Source organism: Acomys minous (assembly GCF_964271855.1).
Source record: "Acomys minous genome assembly, chromosome: 12".
Classification (NCBI taxonomy): Eukaryota; Metazoa; Chordata; class Mammalia; order Rodentia; family Muridae; genus Acomys; species Acomys minous.
The window spans coordinates 26,930,686-26,945,076 of NC_140493.1; the positions used below are offsets into that span (position 1 = coordinate 26,930,686).

Consider the following 14,391-nt stretch of genomic DNA (forward strand, 5'->3'; position numbering starts at 1 on the left):
CAAAAATGGAAGCCCTCTCCAGCTACATGCAACCCTGTGGATGTGGATAGAGTCCAGGGCCAGTGGGAAGCCAGCAGTCCTGTCCCTCATTCCTGGGGATCCCTTCTGCAGGAACCCAGGCCCAAGGGCTGCACAACAATGTGGTAAGGTGATGACAAAAGACAATAACAGGGGTAGAAGGGACCCCAGTGGTGGTCCTAGCTGGAGGCAGGAGCAGGAAGGTATTTAGCAGCTCCAGAGCCTGAGAATCCTGGGTGCCATCAGATCTGGAAAACAAAACAAAACAAAACAAAAAAAAAACACAAAAAGGTCTGGACAGATCTCTGACCCACCTAGGACAGAGAGAGAGAGAGAGAGAGACACTGTTCCTTTCATTTCAGCAAAAGACATTCCATGCACCCAAGCACAACTTCCAAAAAAAGGTAGAGGACTTCAAAAACACAGCTGATCATATCTTCTAAGACGGCAAGCCTACCCAGAACATCTCTTGTCCTCAGCACCCCAAAGAGTGTGACCTATAGCCTTGCTGGCATCTCAGCCTAATCGCCCATTTCTTACAGAAGACATAAAGGCCGCCCATTGCCAATTCCTCTAGTCAGTCACCTGGGTCTGGCTTCTGACAAGCCCTTTCTCTGACCCAGCCATGAACAAAAAGGGGCTGGTACAGGGCCCCTTGTGGGCACTCTCATACTAATGGCTTCTGAATTGGTCAGTTCTCTTAATGTGTTGACTTTTCTGTTTCATTGATTTTTTCCTTTTTTCTTTTTTGCTTTTAGTATGTATGTGTGTATGTATGTATGTATGTATGTATGTATGTATGTATGTATGTATGTATGTATCTGTCTGTGCATGTGTCTGAGGGTCTCCTATTACTCTCTTTTTTTTTTTTTTTAACACAGGTGTCTCATTACGAAGTGGCACTCACAAGTTGGCTAAACTGGCTGGCCACAGAGCCCCAGTGATGCTCCAGCCTTCACCTCCCCCAGCACTGTGGTTTCAGGCAGACACCACTTAACGCACCTTTTATGAATTTATTTTCTGAGCAATGGGGCCTGTTTTGTTTTACCAAACACGGAAGTCTGGGTGTCTCCAAACATCAGTTCATAGTAACATTTCTTGAGGCAGCCCCCCTCTGTTTTAATAGTGCGTGGACACTCCGTACCCACAGGGTTTAGCCCAGCTTCTCCGTGTGCTGGGGATAAGAATGCAGGTCCTCACACTTGCACAATGAGCACTTCCCTCACCTCGAGCTCTGCTCATGTTTTGCTTTATAGTACCTCCTTCGGATTTAATTTCTGTTCTAGTTTCTGAAGGTGGAAACTCAAGTCCTCATCAGGGAACCTTTCTTTCTCCCAAAACAGAGCACTTCCATGGCATCTCCCTCCTGTACCAGCTGTAATGGCATCAGTGGCTTGGATGGGCTGTGTCTTCCTCATCTGCCAGGAATATTTCCTGGCTTTCTGATTGATGTCACCTTTGCCCCATAGGTTACTTAGAAATGTGTTGTTACTCGGCATCTCTACGCTTGTACATTTTTTTGCTCATAATTTTTAAACCTTTGTTGTTGATGATGATATTATTACTATTATTTGGGGGAACAGTGCAGGTGCACACATACCACAGCAGAGGAATCAGAGAATGACTTTCAGGGATTTTGTTCTATGCTTCCGCAGTGGGTCCCAGGGATCAAACTCAGGCGTCAGGCTCATGTAGCAAGGGCTGTTACCCACTGAGCCTTCTAGCTGGTCCCACTGCTCAGGAGTCTAATCAAAGTCCATTGCTGTCCACAACAAGTACTGTTGGATTCTGGTCCTTGTCCATGTGTGCCTTGAGGTTTATTTGATGGCTCAGAATATGGTCTGTCTTAGGTTTTTTTTTTGTTTTTTGTTTTGTTTTTTTTTTTGGTCTGTGACAAAACACCATGACCAAGGCAACTTATAAAAGAAAGTGCTCAATTCAGCTTACAGTTTCAGAAGGTCAGAGTCCATGAGTGGAGGAGCAAAGACATGGTAGCAGGAGCAGCTAGAAGCTCAGCCTCGATCCAAGCAGGAGGGAGAAAGAGAGAGAGAGAGAGAGAGAGAGAGAGAGAGAGAGAGAGAGAGAGAGAGAGCGCTAACTGGGAGTGGTGTAAGTCTTCTGAAACCTCAAAGTCCACCTGCAGTGGCACACCTCCAACAAGAGCCTCCACAAACATCCCCACCAACTGGGGACCAAACATTCAAACACATGAGTCTGTGGGGGCCACTCTCACTCAGGCTGCCACAATGCCTCTATTGATGAAAGTTTGCGGAAACAAGTATGTTTTCTTGGGGACTAGAGTGTATTGGTTGTTTGTCTCAGTACTTTTTCTTTTCCTTTGGTCTGTCTTTCTTTCTTTCTTTCTTTCTTTCTTTCGTTTTGTTTTTGGGGCAGGGCTTCTCTGTGTAGCCTTAGCTGTCCTGGACTCACTTTGTAGACCAGGCTGACCTCGAACTCTCAGCAATCTGCCTGTCTCTGCCTCCCGAGTGCTGGGATGAAAGGCGTGTGCCTCTGGAGCATTTGTTTCAGTTCTAAGGCTCCTTATATGTGCATGCACATGGGCTGGAAGAGTGACATATCTGCTCTTTGCTGTCACTGCACGTTTCCTTATTTTCTTCCTCACATGACAGCAGCAACAAAAGTAGATTTTGTGAAAACCCTATTAAACTTTGGCTGCTTTTGAAACAGAATAAAAATAAAATACATATTAGTTATGTAAAGTAATTATTTAGTGGTGGGCTTTTGATGGTGAGAGCTGCCTGTGAGTCATGGGATTCCTCTAAGGCTTGCTCGCAAGCATTGCTAGTGGGTCCTATGTAAGGACAGGGGTGAAGTGAGTGCATGCCCACCCAGAACAGTTTGGTCTGTGGGAGCAGGGCAGCAGGGGTGAGGAGAGCTTTGATGAAACCTGAGGAGAATGTCCAGGAGGTATACACTTGCCTCAGGATCGCTACTGTGTCACTGTGAATTTGCACATAAGTGGGCACATTCTGATGCCCAGGCGATGCCCAGGCTTTACTCACTAGGGCCATAACCAGAGAGCTTCCCCTAGCGACTGAGCTTACAGAAGACAGCCTGGAGGCGGGGTTTGAGCGGCCTCGGGGGCGGAGCGTGTGTCCTGCGGGGCGGAGCGGGGCGGGACCAGTAGTGAGCTAGCACTGCAGGTCCCTGCGGCGGCTGCGGAGCCTACCAGGCCTGGGATGCGGTACAAACGCTGCGCGAAGTGTGTACAGACGCACAATCACAAGGCAAGAGGTACCTGGGAGCGGCCACGGGTAAGTTTCTATGGCGACAGGGCTTGTGGTGGTGAAGGGCAAGGGCGAGGTCACCCCGCACCCAACCCTCCCCGGGAGTCCTCCCTAAACGAGACTGCAATTTTTTGGGCGGAGCTCCCCAGAGGGGCCAGGAGGTGCCCGACCTGCAGGCCTGGTCTGATTCAGGACCTCAGCATTCTGGGCTGGCACCTGGGAAATGGGTCATGAAGGATGGGTTATCTTCCAGGAGTGTATTTTAGTACTTCCCAGCAGGGGCCGGCTCGAGTCTGTAGACCGCGGAGACAGTATTGGTCCACATCCCTCCAACAGTCCCAAACACCAGACTCAGCCTTTGGAGCTCTGTCTTGGGCAAGCATCGTCTGGCATGCATCTGAAGAGCCTTTAGGTAGGAGCTGATCACTCATCATGGCCTCTTCATCTGAAGCGAAGGATTCACACAGCAGAGCCTATGCTTTCCTGCGGGTAGGGAGGGGATTTCACAAGGAGAGCGAATAAGAGAGGGTCCCCTGCCCCAAGAAGAGACCAACCCTGGCTTCCAGTCTTATTCTGGCCAGCGTCCTGCATTTTAGGCTCTGCCAGGAAGAGACTGGTGCTGTTTCCATAGTGTTCCTGAAAAAAAAAAAGCCCCTTGGGTGAAGTCCTCTATGCTTTTGACATTCACGGTCCCCAGGAGCCTCCTGATTTTCTTTGATGCATCTCTCCTTCTTTAGCTCCCTCCACCCTAGCTTTTTGCTTGCTTTTGGTCTTCTGTTGGGATGTTGCACATCCTACTCCTTCCCCCTCATCTCCAGGTGGCACCGGCTGAGCTGGGAGGCTTTGGTGCCCGCCCCAGCCCAGCTGTGATCACAAGTCTCCGCCATTGTCTATGCAGGGTTGCTTTACCACTAGGAGCTCAAGCGGGGCCTCTGTGCTCTGCTTCTTCCCTGGCCCGGAGTTGGATCCAGGACCAGCTGCTGCCCAGCTGTTCACTCCCACGCTGTCCTCGCCTTTCCGTCATGGCACCCCTGCTCATGGTGTTCCTGGTGGCTCTGATGGGCTTGCCTGTGGGTAAGGTGGACAGAGGCTAGTGGGGCCCAGTTGGAACCTGAACCTGGGACAGGCAGGTGGAAAGAGGGGCAGGCTGGCCAGAGTTCTCCTGCCTTCTGGCTGTCCTAATCTGGTGCCCAGTGGGAGTGGGAGGTTGGCTGGAGACAGCTGGAGTCTGACTGTCAGGGCAAGGATTTCTTCCTGTTCTCTGATTCCCCACCCCACCGCCCCCCCATCCCCCACTCCCACCTCCCCATGCCCCCCATCCCCCCTCCGGCTCACAGCCCAGGCTCTGGAGTGCCACGTGTGTGCCTACAATGGAGACAACTGCTTCAAACCCATGCGCTGCCCAGACATGGCCACCTACTGTATGACCACCCGTACTTGTGAGTCTGGCATCCTGGAACATAGAGATAGGGAGAGAAGCTCCCACCTGCCCCGGGGGTGGGGGCCAGGGGGTGGAGTGTGGACCTACAAGCTAAAGTTGAGCCATCCATGGTCCTGAATCTCTTACTGCAACCTTCTTATGTCCTGTCCCCTGCAGACTTCACCCCATACCGGATGAAGGTGAGGAAGTCATGTGTGCCCAGGTGCTTTGAGACCGTGTACGATGGCTACTCCAAGCATGCATCAGCCACCTCCTGTTGCCAGTACTACCTCTGCAATGGGGCTGGCTTTGCTACCCCAGTGACCTTGGGTCTGGTCCCAGCACTTCTCGTCACCTTCTGGAGCTTGCTGTAAAGCTCTGCTCTCCCCACCCCCACCCAGCAGATCCACTCACACACAAAGCTCTTAAAAGACACAGTTGCACCCTCACACCCATTTGCTTCACCCAGCCCTCTTCCCTCTGAGACTCCTAGGCCACAAAGAGGTCCCATGGCTATCGATAAAAGGACTGATGACACCCAGATACCTCACTCCAAGGCCATACCTTTTCATTTTCAGAAGGCATCTGGGTGTGTGGATCTAAGCCTTTGTGATGTGCCTGGCCATGGGTGAGGCAGGCGGGGCCCCTCCTCTACCCATCATCAGGGGCATCTTGGGAGAGTGCTAGAGCTTAGAGGGGTTGGCATCATTAAGTCAAGGTACACCGATTTGAAGGAATTAGCGGCCAAACTCCACCATCATGGCATCAGGACCCTGCCTCGGTTTACCCAGTAGAGGATAGTTCTGCTAGAAGGGGACAAAAGATCATGAACTGCCTAGAAGCAGAGAAAGGCTCAGCAGAGCTGTCTCCTACTAAGTCTCCAGCAGCTGCCCAGGGCAGGTGTGAGGCGGAGGCCTCTTGTGATTTGTTATTTCCACTTCTTCAGGCACTCTTCCAGACTGGGTGTCAGGACAGCTCTTGGCCACGGGTAGCTAGCAACGGCTTTCTTTCCATAGGCCACTGAGAATCTTCCAGCTCCAACTCAATGGGCCTCTTGACCGCCCCTACTACATCCCCTGAGGCTGGCAGGGACATGGGGGCAGGTGGCCCGGCTATATTTTGTCTGGCCTGTACCCTGGCCAGAGCTATTCTGGGCATAGCAGGAAGGGGACAAAGGCAGGTCAGAGCAGGCGGGTAGTATGACTAAGATAGGGAAGCAGACTTCAGCCAGCTCCCCAAGTCCCGCAGGCAGCGAGGCAGCGCCTGCATCCTTCAGTCTCGGTAAATTATGGGGAGCCAGCCCAGGTTGTAGGTGACTGCCTGTCAGGTCAGTTGTGGCTGAGTATTGCTGGGTGTCGAGACTCCAGGGAACCCAGCCCAGATTTGGGATATATCCATCTACCTTTTATGCAGTGTGGGTAGCCTACGGAGCCTTACCCTCCACTCTAACTAGTACCCCCCCAACTCATGTGCCAGTGAGGAAGCCCCTCAAGCTGGCTCAGACCAGGGGTGAGGATGCAGATCAGTGTTCATGTTGTGGGTTTATCCAATAGAGAGTCCTAATGGTCCCTGCATTCTACTGGTCACATCTTGAGTGCTTTTTTTTTTTTCGGACCCCGCCCCCACCCCCACCCCCACTGTAGGATCTCACAACACAGAGGCCTATTCTGGAGACCTTCCTCCCTGTTCTCAGGCAGACCTGAGCTCTTTCTGCTACTGGAACTGATGTAGTTTTCTGCCTCAGTTTCTTCTTCCCAAGACAGGCCACTGGAGGATTTAGTAGGTTGGGGAGGACCCAGACCCTCAGGAATAGGGACTGTGCAGCTTGATTACAAAGGAGAACTGGGTGGGAAATGGCCTGGACATGAGGAGACATAGATTACCCAGAGGGAAGATGAGCCTCTTGGGAAGCCAGGAAGTAGGAGGAAGGAGCACACGTGCATATGTGCACACACCGTCTACAGAAGACAGCACTGGCTGCTACATCCCCTGAGGCTGAGGCAGGATACTGGGAGGAAGCCAATGCTGCCCACACCTGAGCTTGCATGCGACACACACACACACACACACACACACACACACACACACACCACCACCACCACCACCACCACCACCACCACCACCACCACCAGCACCACCACCACCAGCAAGCAGCCAGCATTGAGACTGACCTATACCCGCCACCACAGAGCACCTGCAAGGAGGGTCAGAGGCGGGCCCCTGACTCAGTGGGTGAGGCCTGGGAAACATTATCCTGTTACCCTGCTTGTGTAAGTCCACTGTCCCCAGTCAAGTGGCATCCTAGGCCAAAACTGGGAGGAGCCGGGGGCCGGTCCTCCCTTCTACCACAAAGCGGGGGGTGGAGGGGGGGGCCAGGGGGGAGAGGATGTGGAAGAGGCTTGATTACCTGCAGCCCCAAAGTGAGGCACTTGAATGCCTCAGTGTTGGGGGCATCATCTTTCACCTGTCTCCTGACACCAACCAGATAGGCCACACAGTGACCACACTGCCACCACCCAGCCCTACAGGGAGCACTACGCCTAGTTAGCCCATCCTTGCTGCTTAGCACAGAGCCCCAGAAGGTGCTCAATTAATACAGGGCCGAGCCTGCCACTGGGAGGTGCTGATTAGGGCAACAGCGCCAGATGGCCTGTCCCGAATCCTGTCTGGGATTATGTAATGAACATCTGTCCAGTCCACTGCAGGTGGCTCCGCACACTCCACAGCAGCTCCGCAAGGTGTCTGGGGGTGGTCATTACTGTACCCCTTTGACAGATAAAGAAACTGAGGCACAGAGGAGTGAAGCACTTAGTTGTCCTGGGCCTCCTCATCTTTCCGGTACCAAGCCATTCACCTATGGGTGCTCTTTCAGCAGCTGGGGTTCTTTGAGGCGGTCCACCCTCAAAGGTGACAGTGGCTTCATTAACCAGAGCATTTCAGAATGGGGTGTCGTAAAAGCATACGAGCCTGAAACCTTAGAAGGGAAAATAAGAGCTGAAAGTTTGGGGGGGCCTGGCTGAAGGGGTAACCGGCCAGGGGTGTCCAGCCTTGTGTGTGGATACAGAGAAGAAATATGGGATGGAGAGGTGGAGAGAGGAACAAAGTAAGATCAGACACCACACAAGCTGTCCCTGCCTTAGTGGGGGGGCGGGGACTAGGGCACAAGGCAGTGGGTGTTCTCACCTGGGCTGTGTAGAGGGGCTGGTGGTGGTAATCTATGGAGTCGCAATCTGGAGGCAGCTTGAAGTCACTGGAGAGAGGGTGCTTGATGAGACAATGACACCGTGGAATGTGTATGCTTCTGTGGGATTTGATGAAGCCAGGTCAACACCTGAAAGCCAAGGCACACTTCGGAACACAGTGGGGTGTCTGGTCTAGCCCACTAGAGAGGAGCCGTCATCGGGTAAGTCAGGCTCTGCCACCGTCTCTGTGATCGGCTTCCCCCAAACGCTGGTAAGGAGAAGAGGGACCCAGAGCACCTGTGTCTCCATCTTCTCCAGCAAGGATGCGAGCTCACATTCTGAAACCTGGAGTAGGGTGGCCCTTCGCTTCAGCACCTGATTACTTCCTGGCAAGCAACGTGGCATCCTGCAGCACTGCGTGCCCTGGGCTCCTCAACCATGGACGGGCTCACACTCCAGCCATCTCATTGTTGAAATGACAATGACGGTGCCTATTCAGATGGCTCTTGGCCTTGGGTCTGCACAGAGGAGGGCCCGAAGGATGCATGGATACAGGATGCCTGGTGCTTCCCTTGCCTGTGTCTCTGCCGACCCCAACCTCTCACCCAGAAAGGACATGAAACCCACTTTTATGCCATAGCTCCTTTCCCCCCGCCAGTCCCATGTACCCACACTTCAGAGTGGTCCTGTCAATGTCAATGTCCTCCACTGAATGAATAAACAAATGAAGGACAGGTGTCTATCTTTCCCTCCTGACTGTCTTCTAAGTTTGGACTTTACCCACGCAGATGGTCTTGGTGGGTCCTCCTGATCCTGAAGTGTCCTGGCTCCTGTCCTGATATTTGAGCCAGCCAAGGCAAGAGAGGAATTAGCAGGACAGCTGGGGCATTGCTGAAAGTCACCTCCATTCTGTGGAAAGAGGCAGACCCACCAGCTCCCATCAGGGGACTGACAAGCCCTAGGGTAGGCTGAGGGACTGGTTGGGAGAGACAGGACCCTAGGCCCTACCTGCTCCTTCTGCCTTCTTCTGGCTTTCTGACCTGATCCCAATTCCTTACTACTTCTCAGACAGCCTGACTCTACCAGACCCTCTCTCAGGATCTCTGGTCCTTTGCTCTTCCCAACCCCCAGGTTTGGGGGGATTCCATAAAACATGGAGGCAAGTCACAATCACCTGGACAGCCAGAGCAGACAGATGTGGCCTCCCACCTGGCTTCAGGCTCAGTCCATCAGCAGAATAACCCCTGCCCTGCAATATGCCACTTTTGTCTCTCACCCCAACCTGGGAACTTTTTAACACCAAAGGCTTTGCTTCCACCCACTCACCCTCACAACCCCCCTCCCCACTGCTGCTAGTGAGCAAATACCGGCAGGACTCAGTTTCCTTGGTACCACGACAGTACAATCCCGTGATAGATTAACACTCATGCCTTGGACCTAGGATAATGTGTACAGCCGTGCTTCTCCTGGCTCTCCTAATCCTGGGAGGGCCAGGTCAGGACTGAAGGCTGCTTTGGCAGATGAGGAAACTGGTCTCTCAAAAGCCTGCCCACCATACTCCATCCAGAGTGGGCTGCTGTGGAAGACACCCCGGCTTCACTTGGCCCATGCTCCATTCACATTTTTGAGGGCATGCTGCGCCACACCCTCCACGGAGCTGCAGGGTGAGGAGGACCTCTCCTGAGCTTCCGGCCTGCACCAGGCCTCCCTTGAAAGCCTTGGGCCTGATGGTTAGCTCATCCCTACTCCGTGGAGGAGGGAAGACGACTTGTGAAATTGCACCAGGCTCCCCAAGGCCACACAGCAGCAAGCTCTGCCAGCTCCCGTCTAAACCAGGCCGCAAGTGACTCAGGGCTGGGAGCCAGTGGCAATGGGAGACAGGGGTGGGGTGGGAGCCGCAAGCAGGTATAAGGGGTGGCCAGGGAGTAAGCCTCATCCTTAACACGGAGAACATGAGGCTTCCCTTCTGGTTCCTTCTGGCCGTGGTCTTGAGCATGGATCTAGGTGAGTAGATCAGGGGTGTAGATCAGGGATCAGGGGTGCAGCCGCCTTCCCTACTGGCCTTACTTATCACTGTCCTCTCAGCCTGGGCCACCATTGACCCTTGGGGTACTCCTTTTCCTGTCGCCTCTTCTTATCCTGGACACCAGGACCTTCCCTACCCAGCAGCCTCTGTCCCTACCCAGCAGCCTCTGCTGAACTTCACGGGTTCTTCAGCCCTCTTCAACACCACTCAGTACTGTCCTCACGCCTACTTCTCAGTTTGAAAGCCACCCCTAAACATCTCCAGTTCCATAGCAACACTCTCTCGCGTGCACACACACAAGCATGGCACAACCTCTGCCACTTTGCCCTTATCCAAGCCCCTAGAAGCTCTGGCTGACCTGTTTTCTACAGCCACCCTCTCCTGATACCCGGCCTGCCTGCCTCCTTGCTTAGGTTCTCTCTGTTCCACCTTCCTAGGGCGATTGCATCCACTTGACTTTAGTGCCCTCAGACTTCTATAGCTTCCAGGCTAGCGAGTTTCATCTGATTCAGTCACAGGAGCTTTGGCCCCAGTCCCTGCTGATGGCCTCCCAGGGACACCCCCCCCCCGAAATACCATTGCCTATGTCTGGCATTGACATCATTTAGTGGAGCCCACATTGTTCCTATATCCAACCCCGATCAATGCCCAAGCAAAGAAACAGTTTCCCCTGTGGCCCAACAGCAACCCATGCTCCAAACTCAAGACAGCCCCAGATCCCAGAGGCCTCACCTAGCAAAACTTCTGTTTTCATCACGGGTGGGAATGCTCCAGGACCCGTGGTCCGGCTGAGGTGTGGCATCAGAGGTCCATGCGTACATCTCTGGCTCTAGTCTGCCCTTCTTGGGCCAAGCCTCATGAGGACTCTGACCTGAGAAAGTCTGAACTACTGACCCCCTAAAGTGCTACCCAGAGCTTTAGGACAGGCCAGCTCCACTTTGATGGCCCTGAGCTCAAAGTTTAGAGACCTTTTGTCACCGACAGGGCTGAGGTATCAGAGGGAGTGCTCAGCCTTGGGCCAGCTGCCCTTTCTGTCCTAGCCAACACCCTAAGTATCTCATGAGCATCTGTGAGGTTGAGACAACTCTCTGCCCTGAAAGCTCCCTGTCCCTCCCCTTCATGGAAATCATACCTGCCCCTCAAGACAAAAGCCCCAATCCTGGCCGGGTTAGAAGTTGGAGGGGGTTGGGCTCCATTAGCCTCTCCCAGAACACTCCACGTCCTACATCTTTGCTGGGTTCCCGCTCTGCCACCCATGGGTAATGCCATCTCCCCCTGGGCTCACAGCAGTCTGGGAATGGTGGATTGCATCCTAAGCTGACCCCTAGAGTGAGAAAATAAGACCAGAGGGACTCACCTGTCCCTGGCAACATTGCAGAGGGACTGCACCTCGTGGAGTCTGGTGTCCCGAGGTTTATCTCATTGTCCCTCCTGCCCTCTTCTCCAAAGTCCCCTCTCTCTAAGCAAACACTGATCCTGCAGCCCAACCGTTGTCCCCAAAGTCAGTTTCCTTCTGGGAGCTAAACCTTCCTGGCTTCCTTAATGACAACACAAAAACACCAAGACGGACAGTATTTTCTTTCTCTCAATGACCCAGCTCTTGCCTCAACACCTAGTGATCATTCATTTATTTACTAAACATCTCTTGAGCCTCACCAGTGCAGCAAGGTTCAGAATAATGGATGCTTTGGTGTGTGTGGGGGGCACTGGGGAGTGGGAAGGGATCCCCATTCATCTCCAGAACCCTAGGGACCAGGTGTGGGGAGGTGGCCGTGAGCACAGACATAACAAGGTCAGCTGTGGTGGCTGCATCAAAGGATGGCCTCTGCCCCAGAGCTGAGAGGCTTTCTGGGCAGAGATGACCTATGAGCTGGGGGCTTGTGTATGATACATAGATAATGGAAAGATGAACCTGGGCAAAGGTAGGAGGATGGCAGTGGTACCAGTACAATTCTCCCCAGCACCTTCTCAAGCTTATGCCCTTCAGTCAGCTGCTGTCTATGCCCTTTCCTGTCTGGGGAAACCCATGGTCAGTCTATTTTTAACATCCATGGGATAGCTACAGATTTTTCTTTTGGCTTCTGTTACTTTTGTGGTTTTTGTGTCCCTGGCAGGGTCACAGGTAGGGCTTTTAGGTAGAGTTAGTAAACAGTCAAGACAAGTAGTGGGGACCTTGCTGTGGTAGAGACCTCCTGTCTGTCACCTGCTTCATAATACATAGGATGGACGCCTTTGAGACTGCCTGAAACTGACCAGCATCCTTACAGGTGAGGTCTGGCAGAGGTGTGGCTGTAGTAGGAGCCACAGGGAGGAGCTACCCTCCTATCTCAGACACTACTCAGTGGCCCAAGTGGGATGGAACAAAGCCTCGGAGCTTCCCTCACTCAGTGTCAGCTCAGGACTGGTACAGGTACTGGAGAGTACTCAGCACTGGGCATGGGGTTAGGGACTTTGTAATCTAAGGAAGGGAGCTTAAGGAAGAAAAGGAGAGAGAGAGAGAGAGAGAGAGAGAGAGAGAGAGAGAGAGAGAGAGAGAGAGAGAGAGAGGCAGAGGCAGAGGCAGAGAGACAGAGACAGAGAGACCAGGAAGAGTCAGGGGGGTAGATGAGGGAATTATCTGAAAGCCAGAGAGAGCAGGCATGGGCTGGACACAAGACCTGTGATGTAGTATTTGCCAGTAGCCAACAGAAAGAGCTCAGTGGGCTCCCCTTCCTTCTGCCTGGCCTTGCCCTGGGTTCCTTGCCCATGGAGTGAAAGCTCTATTATCTCAACCCATAGAACAGAGAGCCCTGGGGGTATAAATGATCCTCCTCAGGTCTCTGGAGGTAAAGGGGGGCATGCTTAAAGTCTCTGGCCCCCCAACCCTCCATCTCTGGTCTTCAGGAGTCTGAACCTGCACTCCCCTTCCCCAGGAGGTCTCACCTCTGCTCCCCCAGGCCTTGGAGCTCTGGGCAGAGGAACACAGAGAACCTCCTGTGTAATCACTTGTATCTCACACAGCAGGAGGCTGAGCACCAGGGTCTCACTTAGCCCTTCCTCCAAGGTCTCGAGGGGCCTCACACTTTGAGGAGGAGTTGGGCTACAGAGCTATGGCGCTGGCCCAAGAATGGAAGCGCAGTGCTGGGTCCAAGAGTGGGTTCCATCCTCTGAAGAAGTTGCTCACCTGCTGCCCTCTGTCTCTGTCTCTGCTTGTAAGCTGTAACACAGGGCCTGCGGTGCCACCTGTGCAAGGGCTTTGGAGGCTGTTCCCGCCAGTTCACCTGCCCGTGGAACTCCACCCACTGCGTCATCATTGCCACCCGTGAGTGTGGTGGGGGTGGGGTGGGCTGGGCACACCCTTCCTGCACAGAGAGCTGGCTCACTGGGCAGGCGGGGCCCAGAGCCCATGTGGTGCCCATAAGATCAAGAACAGAGAAGGAAGAAGTCTGACAGCCTCTACCTGGGACAAGGACCAGTGCTTAGCGGGGTGGGGGAGTGACTCTCAGTACAGTGGCTGATAGGACAGAGGTTTGGGCAGCTTAGAGTTTCAGGACGCACCTTGGTCTCACTTTTATCCCCCACAGGGTCTCCCATCAGCTTTAAAGAACTGCCCCTGGTGAAGAAGATGTGCTACACTGGCTGTCCTGACATCCCCAGTTTGGAATTAGGTCCTCATGTATCCCTCGTTTGCTGCCAGTCCGACCTCTGCAACAGGGACTGACCACCTTCCTCCATTACCAGCTGGCTGCACAGAACCATACCATGCCTCTCACCCACGCCCGGTTCTTGGAGATTATTCTGGCCCAAAGCCCCCCAACTCATACTTCTGCAGGAAGTTCCCAATGGAGTCTTGCGTAAATCCACTGCGGAACATACTAAGGCCCTATCTGTGGACCGCCCTCAGGATCAACAAATCTCCCAATAAAAAACTACCTGGATCACACGGTATGAGTTGTCCTGTGGACGGAGTGCATCAGGCGCTAGGCTTGGCCACAGAAGGAATTAGATTCAGACAATTCCTTATCCCCTCCCCCTCTCTTGTCAGCCATGGCCTCCTTGGCCCAGGCTTTCTACTGCGCCCGCCACTGACCTTCTTCTCTATAAAGAGCCTGCCTATCTCTGGGTAGACATGGGGCCTGAAAGGCACAGGGAGCTGCAGGTGGCTGCCTCCTCTGCTACTGAGCAGGCTGTGAGGAGTAGCTGAGTCTGTAGGCACTTGGAGAGCACCCCAACTTGAGGCTGGGGCACCTGGGTATTACCCTGACCTGGGGCTGATATGGAAAAGAGTACCCTGAACTTGGTATTAAGGCCAAGGAGCACCCAGCCTTGCAGCTTAGGGCCGGAAAGCACTCTAAACCTGGGGTTGAGAACACTTACAGAGCACCCTTGATGTGGGTTTTGACATTTGAGCAGCACGCTAACCTGGTCTTGAAAGCAGAAAGGAACCCAGATGTGAGGCCAATAAGCAGTTTCCCTCTGAATGAGACTCCGGAAGCCTCCTACAGGCGCACAGTGGAG

The 14,391-nt window shown here is 53.4% G+C and overlaps 2 protein-coding genes across 3 annotated transcripts; both read left to right on the forward strand.

The window, feature by feature from the left end:
- The first annotated feature begins 3,133 nt into the window (after positions 1–3,133).
- On the forward strand, positions 3,134–5,229 carry LYNX1 (Ly6/neurotoxin 1). 2 transcript variants are annotated; one of them, XM_084750182.1, is made up of 5 exons: positions 3,134–3,293; positions 3,543–3,678; positions 4,165–4,340; positions 4,604–4,705; positions 4,864–5,229. In XM_084750182.1, exons 3-5 carry the CDS (start codon positions 4,289–4,291, stop codon positions 5,058–5,060), a joined length of 351 nt encoding a protein of 116 aa, XP_084606308.1. In that variant the 5' UTR covers positions 3,134–3,293; positions 3,543–3,678; positions 4,165–4,288; the 3' UTR covers positions 5,061–5,229. The 2 variants fall into 2 exon arrangements, with proteins under 2 accessions (XP_084606308.1, XP_084606309.1); XM_084750183.1 differs by lacking the exon at positions 3,543–3,678 and having other exon boundaries at positions 3,136–3,293.
- Positions 5,230–9,721: 4,492 nt separating this feature from the next.
- Positions 9,722–13,816, forward strand: LOC311579516 (secreted Ly-6/uPAR domain-containing protein 2). The gene is made up of 3 exons (XM_084750184.1): positions 9,722–9,872; positions 13,091–13,195; positions 13,458–13,816. Exons 1-3 carry the CDS (start codon positions 9,821–9,823, stop codon positions 13,592–13,594), a joined length of 294 nt encoding a protein of 97 aa, XP_084606310.1. The 5' UTR covers positions 9,722–9,820; the 3' UTR covers positions 13,595–13,816.
- Positions 13,817–14,391: the final 575 nt, after the last annotated feature.

Coding starts and splice junctions, on each gene's coding strand:
- LOC311579516 (XM_084750184.1), top strand. CDS start 9,821: ATGAGGCTTCCCTTCTGGTTCCTTCTGGCCGTGGTCTTGAGCATGGAT. Junction 9,873..13,090: donor GGTCTTGAGCATGGATCTAG/GTGAGTAGATCA, acceptor TCTGCTTGTAAG/CTGTAACACAGGGCCTGCGG. Junction 13,196..13,457: donor CTGCGTCATCATTGCCACCC/GTGAGTGTGGTG, acceptor TATCCCCCACAG/GGTCTCCCATCAGCTTTAAA.
- LYNX1 (XM_084750182.1), top strand. CDS start 4,289: ATGGCACCCCTGCTCATGGTGTTCCTGGTGGCTCTGATGGGCTTGCCT. Junction 4,341..4,603: donor TCTGATGGGCTTGCCTGTGG/GTAAGGTGGACA, acceptor TCCGGCTCACAG/CCCAGGCTCTGGAGTGCCAC. Junction 4,706..4,863: donor CTGTATGACCACCCGTACTT/GTGAGTCTGGCA, acceptor TGTCCCCTGCAG/ACTTCACCCCATACCGGATG.